This window comes from Leptonychotes weddellii, chromosome X, assembly GCF_054177405.1.
Source record: "Leptonychotes weddellii isolate Sample4059 chromosome X, ASM5417740v2, whole genome shotgun sequence".
NCBI classification, from domain to species: Eukaryota; Metazoa; Chordata; class Mammalia; order Carnivora; family Phocidae; genus Leptonychotes; species Leptonychotes weddellii.
Window position 1 is genome coordinate 31,239,211 of NC_138385.1, and position 13,989 is coordinate 31,253,199.

Genomic DNA, 13,989 nt, shown 5'->3' on the forward strand with positions numbered 1-13,989 from the left:
TACATTTGTATCTTTGGGGTAAATACCCAGTAGTGCAATTGCTGGATCACATGGTAGCTCTATCTTCAACTTTTTGAGGAACCTCCATACTGTTTTCCAGAGTGGTTGCACCAGCTTGCATTCGCACCAACAGTGTAGGAGGGTTCCCCAGAAAGGGAGTTTTTATCTCACACAACTAAAAGGCTAGAGATTGAGCAGCTCCCAGATTGGTTAATTCAATGGTTCAAAGAGATCATAAAGGACTTGATTTATGCCATCCTCAGCATGTAGGCTGAATCTTTTAGGTTGGCTGTCCTCTTAGTTCCAAGGTGGCTACCAAAGTCTTTGATGTCACAGGAAAATGACAACATTCAGAGGCAAAAAGGGAAATACTCCTTTTTTGCATCTCTTTTTCAGAACAAAGAAATCTTTCCCAGAAGCCCCCCAGGACATCTCATTAGCCAGAATTGCAACAAATTCTCAAACCTAGGCCAATCACTGGCCAAAGAAATGAAATTACCTATATAGACTTACTCTTAGACTAATTAAAACTTTCCTTGTGATGAAGGAGGGGCTTCTTGCCTGAGCACAGGGCTGCATGGAAAGGAGGAGGTTAAACACACAAACAAAAGCAGAGCTCTACCGACAGAACATTACCCCATCTCTATCCTCACCATTATTTCATGTAGTACTTCCATACAAATTTATTGAGAGCCTACTACGTGCCAGGCTCTGGGTATAGAGTAGTAAATATGACCGATAAGGTTCTTGCTATTATGAAGTTTACATTTTGGTTGGGAGAGCTAGTGGTTAAAATAATAAACAAATATAAATATGATCATTTCAGATAGTGGTAAGTTCTTGAAGAAAAACAAGTCAGGGTAATGAAATGGAGAGGAACATGTGAGAGGCTTGCTGCATTAGAAAAAGTGATCTAGGAAGGCTTACTGAGGAGATGACATTTGATCTGAAGCCTACATGTTAAGAAAGAAATTGTGAAGATCTGGCAGAAGATTATAGGCAGCAAACTACATGTGCAAAGGTCCCAAGGTAGTCACATGCTTGAGAGGTATGAAGAATAGAAAGTCAGTGTTCTCTTAAAATACCATTGTGTTTCATATATCCACACCTGAGCACATGTTGTGTCTGTTGCCTAAGATGACCATCCCTACACTGCTGTCTAGCAAACTCCTATCAACTTTTCAAGACAAAGCTCAAATATTACTTTCTCTTCAACTACTTCCCCAGGTAGAGTTAAACACTTCTTCCTTTGTGTCCCTACTATGTGTTAGAATCCTTATCATACCGTAGTACATTTAACATATTTTCATTTTTTTTCTCCCTCTGGACTGGGAGCTGCTTAAAGGCAAGGGCTATATCATTTATATATGTATATTGGTATTCCCCACTACCAAGTACTCTGGACCTTACAAATAGTAGGTGCATAACAACTATTTGTTGAAACACTCTATTCCTGGCACTGTTATAGGCATTATGGAACATATAAAAGAGTCTACTTTCATTGAAGTAGTTAAAAATGTAGACTCTGGAGTCAGAAGCTTGGCTCTAATCCCAAGCCACCAATTATTAGCTGTGTGAACTAAAGCAATTTACTTAACCTCTCTGTGCCTCAGGTTCCTTAACTGTGAGGTGGGAGTTTATAATAATAACTGTCTAAAAGTGAGGAATAATTTAAATAATGTATGTGAAGCATTTAGTAACATAGTTTCTGGCATATGATTAGTGTTTAATGTTAATTTATTATTATTTATAAATTAATGAAATTATTGAATTGATAAGATTTATACAAATGAGAAACAATACTGCAATACACTACTATGCAGGATGGTTTAACATGCCTCCTGAAACAAGAGATATCTTGACCTCAACAAAGCATTGCTGAATATATGAATGAAGAAAAAAATAGCCACAGTGTATTGTGCTGGCCTGACCATTCTAGAGCACTGGTTTCATTTCTGAGCATCATATTTAAAAAGAAACAAAACATAGTGTAACTGGAAACAGATCACTAGAATGATCATAATTCTAGAGAAGGGAAGACTCGGAGTAGAGAGAGACATAAGAGCTGAAATCAAACATTTGAAGGGTTGTCATGCAGAAGAAAGAGTTTTGCTCAGCGCTGCTCTAGAGAAAAGAACTAGGGCAATGAAATAGAAGTTGTAGACAGGTGATTTCAGCTCAACATAGAAAAGCATTTGCTGAAAGTCAGCATTCACCACGCAGGCAAGAAAGTGGTGAGTTCCCCATTGGCAGAAGTGTTCATTAACTGAATAATCACTTAACATATTGTCAAGGGGACTTTATCATTGGGCAGGGGATTATTCTAGATGACCTCTGAGGTCCCCTGAAGGGGGTTCAAGATCTGGGCCTTTCTGGGAAAGATTAGTATTACTACATTAAAATTAGGAAGTTCTCAAAGTGGTACTATGAAAGGAGCCAAGATGCTCTCAAAATCAATACCCCACCAAATGTGCATACATGCACGCTCACAGATACACACACAGTCTTTCTCTGACCAGCCCACTCCTGTGCCTTTGTACATAATATTTCCACTTTAGTTACTTTGTGGATTGGGCATTCAAAGTTCCTCTTCAAATGTAATTTTTTCCTAGAAGAGGTATGGCTTTAAGCCACCCAGCCATTTTCATCAGCTTCTATCACAGTGCCTGGTACATAATCATTAAATGTGCTCGTTATCCACCATTTACACTTGAGATTGTACAAGTTTATCAGATTAAATCTACTTGTCTTAAAGGGCTCTGAAGAGATGCAGAAGTGGATAGGTAGGCATGGATAAGGGCGAGAGGTCACAAGGGCTTCACTATTCAAGCTCAGTCCTGATGGCACAGAGTGTAAGCCATGCACAGATACCACATCCCTCTAAAAGCACACTTTTTTTTTTAGTTAGGTGTAAAGCGAGGCTTTCCTCTTCACAGACAAAGTCCAGAGATGGGCAGTGATCTGGGCTGAGATTTGCGCCCTGGCCTTCTGCCCAGCCCATTGATTTAGCTCTTTAAATCGCATCATTTAAGCCTACAAATGTCACAGATCCCATTAGACACTCTCCTCTAGCTAGAAGCATAAAAAAGAGAGAACACGATAAGCCCCCTGAGGCAGCGTGGTAGACCATTCCTAACGTTCCTTATTTGGTGGACTACATTGGGAGTGAGGTTCACTTGTAGAAATGGCATTAAGTGCTGGCTGGTTTTGTTTTGTTCAGTTAAGAACACACCTCAAGGCCAGTGCATAATGATGGGAAAGCCAACCTCATCTCTTGGCTTAGGTTAATGACAAATGAGTACAATCTACCAAGTATAAAGGTAAAGAGTGACGGGAAGGAACCCTCCCAATAATACATCCTCAAGAGATGCCAGAAACTCTATCATTAGCTATTTGTTCCCAGAAAAATGGCAGAGTAGGACTAACAGCTTATGAAGAAAGGACTGGTCTCAGCCTGGAGGAAGGCTGAGGCTAAAGCTGTAAGTAAGGGTCACATGGCACCAGCTGTGGGGAATGGAAGAGGGTAGGGCATTAGGCAAGTCATTAGATGTCTACATAAGCCTACATGTAGACAGATAACACAAGGAACCCATTTTACATCATTGTCAATGTGTAATGTCGAGGTGGGAATGGATACATAAAAGAGATTCCCAAGGCTGGACACCAGGCCTCTCCTTTCCCCTTCACCACACCTTCCCTGCCTTTCTAGACACACGTCTCTGTGCTCCCAAGGCCACAGCAACTTTCCTCCTCAAGGAATCCACATTAAGGTGTTAACAGCTGTTAGTCACATGATTTTTTTATTCCTTCCAGGGGTAGTTTTAGAGATGTAGTGCCTTAAAGCAAAGGAGCAATTCCCTAGTAGTACACTCTCAGGCAAACCTCTGGAGGAGATATTTTTCTCTAAGGGGAATACTATGAGGTTTCTCATATTCCAGCTCACTGGAAATGCAATAGACCAGATCAATTTCAAATGCAAGAGATGAAAAGTAAATCTAGACTCTGAATTGACTATATATAATCCAATTATACTTACTTCGAGTCTCAAATTACTGTGTTTTACTATCCTTGCTCTTCACCACTATAACCCACACATCTGGCACATAGTGAAAGTTCAACGAATGGTACTGCTTGTTGCCTTCATTATTACTACTATTACCACAGGAAGCAGTAGTAGTAATAGTGCTGCCCTGGCACAATGCCTGGGACATATTAAGTATTCAAAACTCTACTAATTATTTTGTTGCACCAGCTCCTGGCACAGTACCTGGCATATAATAGGACACCAATTTAGTTAGTTCCCTTCCTTCTCATCTTGCACTAGGATACATTTGTCTTCAGTTTATCACACAGCCTTGCCTTACGGAAGTGGACAAGATCTTAGGGCTTAGCACAGCAACATCTGTGACACCATCTGAAAAGACATCTAGCCTTTTCTCCCATGGTAACCTCTTAAGTGGCAAATGGGCAGCAAGTATTTAAGAGCATTTTTCTGATGGGAAAACTGAGGTTATGAGCTCTTGCCTTGGAATTTTAGCACACCCTTAATGTTTGTATCTTATTATAGCCTGAAAACTATATCCACCACACCCCTCCAACTAGGCCATGATCAATCTCACCACTGTTGTTCTTATGCTCTATGGTGTCTGGACTATCCTCACATTTTCACATTTAATTCATCTTCCAAACACTGGCTTAAGAGCTACCTCTTCCATGAAACCTTCTCTGAGATCTCCAGCCCTCACCAAGGCCTTTCTGAAATCCCAAAGCATCATATCAGTGCCACACAATTTAATACTTTATTCTGTGACCATGCCAACCCTCCACAGCTAGATCGTATTTGTTAAACATTCATTTGTCAAGCACCCGTCATGTTCCAGACCTGTGTGAGTCCTCAGAAGGCAGGAATCAAGGTACTCCTACCCTAGTGGCAGAAAGACAAGCATGCAGTTAGGTGACATTGGAGAAATGTCATCCAAGTACCAGTGGAGAACTCAGAGGGAGATTGGCTAACTTTCTGAAGGTGTTGGGGGAAAAGTTCACAGAGAAGGAGAACTGTGAGCAAGGTGCTGAAGCCGAGAAGGAATTTGTTTGGTGCAGAGAGTGGGATGAAGACATGTGCAGACATGGTCATAAAAGGGCAACTCAGAGAGCACGGCTCAGTATGGCTAGAACTTAGGGTGGGATGGAGAGAATATCCTGGAAGGTTTACTCATTCACTCATCAAATATATATCAAGCATCCAGGGCATGCCACGAACTTGGCTAGGTGCAGGTGCTATAACAGGACAGATGCAGTCCCTGAACTTGAGCTTTAAAGCAAATTGGACAGAAGAGATGATTATCCAGTAAGACAAAGAAATATGTAACTACAAATTGTGATAGGCATTAAGAAGGAAAAGAATATAATGGAGAGAAGAATATGAAAGAACTACTTTAGACAAGGTGGCTAGTGAGGGCTGCTCTGAGGAGGTGACATTTTGTTGAGGTATGAGAGATGAAGAGAGCTGGAGAAGAGCATTCCAGGAGGTAATCAAAGGTCTTGAGGTGGCACAAAAGCTTGGCATGTTGGGAGAATCAAAAGAAGTTCCACAAGGCTAAAGAATAATGGATGAGGGTGAGAAGCTGAAGAGGTAAACACAAGCCCAGACCTAGGAGACCTCAGAAAGGAATGTTGATTTCATCACAAGAGCATCAAGAAACTAATCAAGGAGTGAAATGGAATCAGATGTGTGTTTCATGGGATAACTTGTGGGTGGTGCAGAAGACCATGCGGAGGGGAAGAGAATGGAGTCGGGATGACCAACCATAAGGTAGTGGAATGGTTTAGGTGAGAGACAATGAAGGCAGGGACCTATTCTTTCATACCCTCCCAAGATGACTAGCATAGTGCGAGGCACACTGCAGGCTTCCAGTGTGTTCACACTGATTAAATAAATATAAACTAAATCAGGTTGTTGAGTCTCTCTTCAGGAGATCACACTTTCTCTTCTTCCTCCTCCTTCTTTGTTTATAATGGAGTTAGGGAGGCAGTCTACAATTAGTATTATTAAAGTCATTTGCTGTTTAGTGACAAATGCTTACTCTAAGTGCCACTTCCCTTTAGCCACTGCTGAGTTACTTGAAAGTAGCACAGAAAAATATCAGTGTTTCTTGAGACAGTCAAACAGTACCCTGCTCTCCTGAGACTTGGATGCAGAGAGAAATTTGTCATTTGGACCTGTTCAGGGCAAGAGGTGATACTCACCTTCAAATACCAACTTCCCAGAAGATCACAAGCACATGAATTGCAAATGTTACTTGGTATAATATATGCTTCTCCCTTTGCCAAAGCAGGGATGTCATTACCTAGAAAAGTGAGGCAAATGTTTGTAGAAGCTTCATGTCTTTATCTGCTCTTCCATCCAGGAAATGAGACAAGTGGCCCTTTATCACATTTCCATTTCTTTTTGCTGGCAAAACAGTTCAGTAATGAGACACTTAAATCGGTCCAGCCCAACTCAGCCTCCGGAGGGTCCTGGAGGTCCCAGGGATGGGAGGGAAAGGGGAGCCAATCACCTTATGGATCTGAGCCTCATCTTCTCCCCGGGGGAGGATAACCATTCCTATCTCACAGGGCTAGTACAAGGAGTCAGTAAGGATCATGCATGAATTTGATCTGTAAACTACAAGGCAAGAACTCTATACTGTTATTCATTCCATACAATTGAAGGCAAAGACTGTCTTTTTCTTCTTGGTTTCCCAGAGAAAGTTAAACACATTGTAGGAATTCAATAATAGGTTTTACTTTAAAATCAATTCCATTAAAATCTGGGTTTAGATGTGGTGCTTATAAAATAGACCATTCACTTCTCAGAACTGAATCAAACAGATTATCAGATCCATCAGCTCCTTGGTTTCAAGCGGTAGAGGGAAAAATCATGAATAGGCAGAAGGGGTACTTAACTTTGGTCTAGTGGAGCCAATAGCTGTTCCCCAGTGAGCAGCAGCCAGAAGCAAGGTTTCAGTTAGCATGAAAACCAGATTTCAATCCAGAATCTACATCTGGGACAGCTGCAAATGTAACCCTGAAAATTAGCTCAGGCCCATGGGCCCAGGGCCTAAAGGAAACTGGCCAAAGGTAGCTACAACTTTGCATCATCCATCAGAAGTATTCTCATGAGTATCTTCAGACAGCAGAAGGGAAAGAAGGAATTAATTTGTGCCATGTCTTAGGAGGTTTATGCTGTGCCAGTTGCTTTGAAAATATATTATCTCACCTGACTCTCACAAGAGCTTTATGAGGGAGGAATTAGCCTTTAGCGCAGGGCCTGGTACACAGTAAGCAGTAACTAAGTGATAACTGCTATTAATGCTATTAATATCAATAACCTTAATAATAATAAACCAAAGCACAGTGGGCTTGAATGACTTATCCAAGGTCACAGAGCTGGTAAAGCCAGGATTTGAACCCAGGTCTTTCCCACCCAAAAGCCTGGGCTTTTTCTGCTATACCCCTTTGTAAGAAGAGAAAGATGGTAGTGTGAAAAGAGTTGATTTTCCAACCCCTTAGCCAGGCTGCCTCCATAAACCAGCCACTTGAGACCTTCAGGCACCTAAGACTCTCTTTGGTCTCCCTCTCTCTCACTCAGGTTGCTAAATTGCTATGAACCATGGCCCAACTGTACTACAAAAAAGTCAACTATTCACCATACAGAGATCGTATCCCCCTGCAAATTGTGAGGGCTGAGACCGAGCTCTCTGCAGAAGAGAAGGCTTTCCTCAATGCTGTGGAGAAGGGGGACTATGCCACTGTGAAACAGGCCCTACAGGAGGCTGAGATCTACTACAATGTCAACATCAACTGCATGGATCCTCTGGGCCGGAGTGCCCTGCTCATCGCCATTGAAAATGAGAACTTGGAGATCATGGAGCTACTGTTGAACCACAGTGTGTATGTAGGCGATGCATTGCTCTATGCCATCCGCAAGGAGGTGGTGGGCGCTGTGGAGCTTCTGCTCAGCTACCGGAGGCCAAGTGGGGAGAAGCAGGTAAGAGAAATTCCTACGGGCTGAGGAAACAGCCAGGAACAATAACGCCCCAGGATCAGAAGCTTGGAAACTAGGGAAGGTTAGGTAGGCTGGAGTTAAGAAGCCCTATCATGGCAACCCTCTGCTCTCAGAAATAGCATCAGTGATCTCCGGTGGTATCCTAGAGCTACCCTGCATGGTCCACACTGAGCTTTCCTCATTTGCCTTTTCCTTGTGAGCATTTGCCCATATACATTCAATACTTAGCAACCCAAGGGTGCCTGGGGGGTTCAGTTGGTTAAGCGTCTGCCTTTGGCTCAGGTCATGATCCCAGGATCCTGGGATCAAGCCCCACATCGGGCTCCCTGTTCAGTGGGGAGCCTGCTTCTCCCTCTCTCTCTGTCCCTCTCCCCACTCATTTTCTCTCTCTCTCTCAAATAAATAAATAAAATCTTTAAAAAAGTACTTAGCAACCCAAAAGTGTACATCCCATTTACATAATATCCAAGCTCCTTCGACACTCCCTACCCTCTGCTCTCTAGCTTCATTTTCTTCCTCTATTCAAAGGTTACGTTTTAGGAAGGAAGAGACCAAACACAGACATGGGATTTGTCTTCACCAGCCTCTCTCCTGGAGAATGACAAAAGGCCTTTAAATGTGAATGTCATGATGTAGATGCAGAGAGATACAGGGACTCATGTATTTTCCCAGTACCTGTGATGCAACAGCATTCCACCCCTAAATGTTTAGGATTTTGCCTCTGTGACTCTCTACCCTCCAAGGCACTTAGGCTTAATACTCTGGAATCATCTTTGAGTCCTTCCTTTTCCTTGTCTCTGTGTCCAATCCCCAAGCCCTATGGTTTCTTCCTGCCCAATCTCTCTTTCACACTTTCCTTCCTCCCACCACTCTGCCTGTGCTCCTCATCATCTCTCTCCTAGATAGGTGATTCTCAAAGTGTGGTTCCTGGACCAGCAGCATTAGTTAGCATCACCAGGGGAACTTGTTACAAATGCAAATTCTTAGGCCCCACCACAGGCTGACGGAATCAAAAACTCTGGAGGTGAGGCCCAGCACACTGTGTGTTGACCAGCCCCTCCAGGGGACTCTGATGCACACTCAAGTTTAAGAACCACTCTCCTAGAATAACATGAAAATCCTCTAATTGGATTCCCTGCCTATAGAACCCTCTCTTTCTCACAAGCCATCCTGAGCAACAATGCTGGCTTATTCTCCCCAGTACAGCACAACAATCCTGTCATTCCTGTCCATGCTTTCAGTGACTACAAGGTCCCATTACAAGAGAAACCGACACATGAAGTCTAGTACTCGTTACCCTTCAGTAATGGTTTTTTCCGGTCCTGTCTCCTGCAGGTTTCTCCTGAACCCCTCAAGTCAGACAGGTCTCTTCACTGTCTTTCTTTGGAATATAGTAAGGACAAAGAAAATACAGAGTTATCAAGTGTGGAATACCATAATACATTAAAAAGCAAAAATAGTACATATCAAACCCCAAATTGCAAAATGCTTAGATAAGGAAAACACTTGACATCAAACCTTATGGGATACGACCAAATCTTGGTTTAAGGGAATTCATAGCTCTACTACTTGCCTGCCCAGTTAAACAAAAAGGAACAGAAGTAAGCTAAGTGATAACACATAGACTAAGCACTGGAATGGAGAGAGCAGAAAGAAAAACAGTAGTTTAAAAGTTCCTTGAGTAAAGGTCCTGAATGACCCCATGCTCCATCAGCACTTAATACAGTGCAGCTGTATCCCCGCATTAGGAAAGTGCCTGTAATATCACAGGCACTCAATACTTATTCTATGAACAAATAGTTCATAATAGTTCATGTGCAGCCAGCACTGTGCTAAGCATCTTACACCACTGAGCTCATTTAATTCCCACAACAACTCTGTTAAGTAGACACTATTATGACTGTCCCCATTTTACCAATGAGAAAAATCGAGTCACAGTCGAATCAGTTGTCCAAGATCACAGTGTCAGAGCCAGGATTCGAACCCAGGCAACTGAACTCCTAAACTCACTCACTTAACCATTTGCTTATACTGCTTCTACGGCAATCTAAGTCTTGGGGTTTCCAGCACAGGAGTTCTGAGACTAGGGTTGATCAGTGAAGGATAGAGAGCTCTCTGGAAAGGACAGGCCAGAATTTGGATGAATAGCAAAGCAGAGAGGTATGAACATGTTCCCTACTCAGTCTGTGTCACGATTCCCACCAAAACTGATTTGTCCTGTGCCCTGTTTTCCCACAGTCCTGCTAAGGGCCTGAGTGATTTACTGTGTTACTCTGAACTAAGGCTTACCCAGATAACCTGCTCTATGATGACCTTGCCCACTTCTGAGATTAGCCATTAGCTCTATCCTTCCATTGACACCAATCACAACCACTATGTTGGCCAACCTTACTTGCATAAATGTCTAGTCTCTGTAACTAGATTGTTTCTTTTCTTTTTTTAAAAGATTTTATTTATTTGTCAGAGAGAGAGCACAAGCAGGGGGAGGGGCAAAGGGAGAGGGAGAAGCAGGCTCCCCGCTGAGCAGGGAGCCCAATGTGGGGCTCGATCCCAGGACCCTCAGATCATGACCTGATCCAAAGGCAGATGCTTAACCGACTGAGCCACCCAGGTGTCCTAGATTGTTTCTTAAATGTCAGGCATAGTCTGATGCCCAACCGTTTCCATGTTTACCCCAATAGTACCTAACCCAGTGCCTAGTACATAATGGGTGATATATAAATATTTGCTGATGAATAAGAAGGAGCTACATTTATCCCTTAGGAAAGTATATGGCTAGCCAATTGAACAAGATATCCTGGACTTTCATATTCAATCCCATTTAGCTTCATAACTGTGGTGAAAGACAGGAGAGCACAGGGGAGTTTCCAAAGAGGAGGCCAGCAATACCAACCCTATCTGAGTTTTGAAAGTAGGCTATGTCCTTATTTGATGGCCCCCATCCCCCCAATCTTTCCCCAGTGCTCTGGCAAACTCTAAGGAAGAAAGTCACCAGAAAAACTTACTCTGAACTACAATCTAAGGCATGACCTCCCCTGGAGAAAGGCAGTGCTTAACTCAGGAATGAACCACTAATGGTGAAATGTCAGGCATATGGAACAGGGGTGAAGTTGTTTGGGACAGTCTGTCTTTTCCCAAGATCCTTTCAGACATGCTGCCAATAAGACCTCTTTTGTCCATACTCTTAATATCACACCATATGTACAAACGCACAAAGCCATCAGCCCCATCCCCAAGTCTTTTCCGAAAACTTTCTCTTCCCACTCTCCTCTCTCTCCCAACCCCCACCACCAGCCTCTGCTAAATTTTATTTTCTCCCATTGCTCTGACAATCGCTGCAATAAGTCATATGTCAGTAACTATAACAACAGGCTGCCACAGTGCTGGAGTTCTGCCTTTCTGGGAGATAGAAACAGGATTTGTTTACCTGGGAGCAATCAGGGATATGAGCAAACACAGGCCTCCTGAAGGACCACGGGTCCAGCTGGGTAGGCTACTCTCAGGAAGGTGCCCCTCCCACACACAGAATCCAAACACCTGGCCTTTTTCCTGGGCCCTCCCCCATCTCTCCAAGGGACTGGGCACAGCTGACCTCCATCAGTCTTGGGTGGATAAACAAGTGCTCTTTTTGGCTTTACTGGGCAAAGAGTTTGGTCTCAGGCTGGCAGCAAGAACCACTCTGCTCAGCCCACCGTGCTCTTCTCCATCTTCTAGCCTATCAAAAGTGCTCTCAGATAAAGATCAGAGGCCAGGCATAAATGGCTGACACTGGCTTCAAGGATCAACACTCACATGGATATCTACGTTTTTAATAGGGACCAAAACTCAGTAAAAATGGCAATGCTTTATCAGAATTTTCTGCACCAGACAAGTATAAGACTCTGTGTGTGTGTGTGTGTGTGTGTGTGTGTGTGTGTGTGTGGTGTTAGTCTTTTGTCTTCTTGTGTATGTGTTGTTCTGAGGTCTTCTTGCTGCTCCAGAAATCTGACCCCCTTGGCAGTATCCACTCCCTGACCACTATAGCCTATTTCCTCAGTGGCAGATTTTGTGATTCCTTGGGGTAAACATTCTTAAATGATTCTCAGAATTCAAAAGTTTTGTACTACAGAAGGTTTAACACCAGCCTATTTCCTGTATATCAAGCCTTCTCCCTTTGGCCCCACTGACTCTGGGAGCCACTAGAGGAGCATCATCAACCAGAGGAGCCAAACCTGCTACAATCCAGAGCAGAGTCTTGTACCTGTGTCTTGTCAAAACCAGCTCAAAGATTAATCATTGCACCTATGGAGAACTTGTCAAAATACAGATGCCTGAGCCCCTACAGAATCAGAATCTTGGGGTTTGAGCCTGGGACCAACATTTTAATAAGCCCACTCTCACCCATTTCTAGGTAAGAGGTCTATTATCCACTCTGTATTGTTTCCTAGGACTGCCATAACAAATTCCCACAAACTGGGAGGCTTAAAATAAAAGAAATGTGTTCTCTCATAGGTCAGGAGGTCAGAAGTCTGAAATGAATGTACCAGCAGGGCTGGTTCCTTCTGGAGGCCCTAGGAGAGAATCTGTTCCATGCCTTGGCTTGTAGCTGCATCAATCTCTACCTCCATTGTCACACAGAGTTCTCCACTGTGTCTTTTCCCTGTGTCTCTGGGTCCTGATCTCCCTCTCCTTTCTTTTATAACACACCACCCATTGATTTAGGGCCCACCCTAATGCAGGATGACCTCATTTTGTGACATCTGCAAAGACACTTTTTCTAAATAAGGTCACATTCACAGGTACTGGGGGTTAAGACTTGACAATATGTTTTGAGGGGACACCTTTCAACCCACTATACTCTCTATGAGAAATACAAGTCAGGTAAGTGATTTTCAAACATTTTCAGAAACAGAGCCTTTCATTAAATGAAATCCTGCCCAGATGTAAAACAGACAAGCAGAACCACACAGAGCTGGCCTAGTTTATGTGCAGACCAGGGCCCAAAACCCCACTTGTTCACACACACACACACACACACACCCCTATACCTCCTTGGCCCCTGAGGAGCAAGCGTAGCTGGAAAACCACTCATCTCGAAGACAGAATGACAGACTCGAATTCAGAGTTTGAGGTGCTAACCAGCTTGTAGCTAACAGGGTGTCCTTGGGCAAGGTACAAGACCTTTTACACATGTCCAGTTACAGAATCACCCTACAGGGCTTAGTTTCCTCACATATAAAATGAAGCTAATGATACCAGTCCCTACCTAATCTAGGGACTTGTCATTAGGAAGAAAGAAGATAAAGATATGTTAAAGTCTTTTGAAAAAAAAATGGCAGAGGTCAATGACTGTTATTCTCAGCTTCATTCCATCAATTTGACTTAGCCCGTCATATTGTGTGGAGAGACCAGCTGGCTAGTGGCACTCATCACAAGGAACCACTAGTACAATGAGAGAGAGAGAGAGGCTGGTGAGTGAGCTGGTCCAGTTCACAGATTACCTCCTTCTGCCTGGCCTTGATGACAATGATCTCCCTTCTGCTGTTAGGCAAGCTGTATAATCTCGAAGTCATCCCTCCTCATTCACTGATGTCTTTAAGGATTTAAGCAACAGGGAGGTAGAGCTGCTGGCCTCTCCATCAACAGCCCACCCAAAGAATTTTCTTTCTTGGTCACTTGCGTCAATGCAGGCAGGCGGAAAGAGGCTAAGCCAACCTTCTCCCCAAAGCCCACCCCTCTGGGCTCTGCCATAATTACTCATTTGTCTGTGGCAGATGGCTCCAAATTAAAATTGGTCTCACAGATGAGCTAGCGAGATTAAGTTTCAACAACACTGATAAGTGTTTGTGTTAAGATTGTAGAAAATCAGCAACAAGACATTCCATTTACTCCCTTCTATCTGACTCGTGGTCTCAGGGAGAGATTGCACAGTGTGGAGAGGAATACTGAGGGCCTGGGCAAAG

General features: G+C 43.3%; 1 protein-coding gene across 1 annotated transcript in view; it reads left to right on the forward strand.

Annotated features, from left to right (window-relative positions):
- Positions 1-7,646: 7,646 nt before the first annotated feature.
- The window catches only part of TRPC5 (transient receptor potential cation channel subfamily C member 5), a 128,883-nt gene continuing 122,540 nt past the window's right edge, over positions 7,647-13,989 (forward strand). The window contains exon 1 of the mRNA XM_081808387.1: positions 7,647-8,029. Within this exon, the coding sequence (XP_081664513.1) occupies positions 7,652-8,029 (378 nt within the window). The 5' untranslated portion in view covers positions 7,647-7,651. The remainder of the gene's footprint in view (positions 8,030-13,989) is intronic.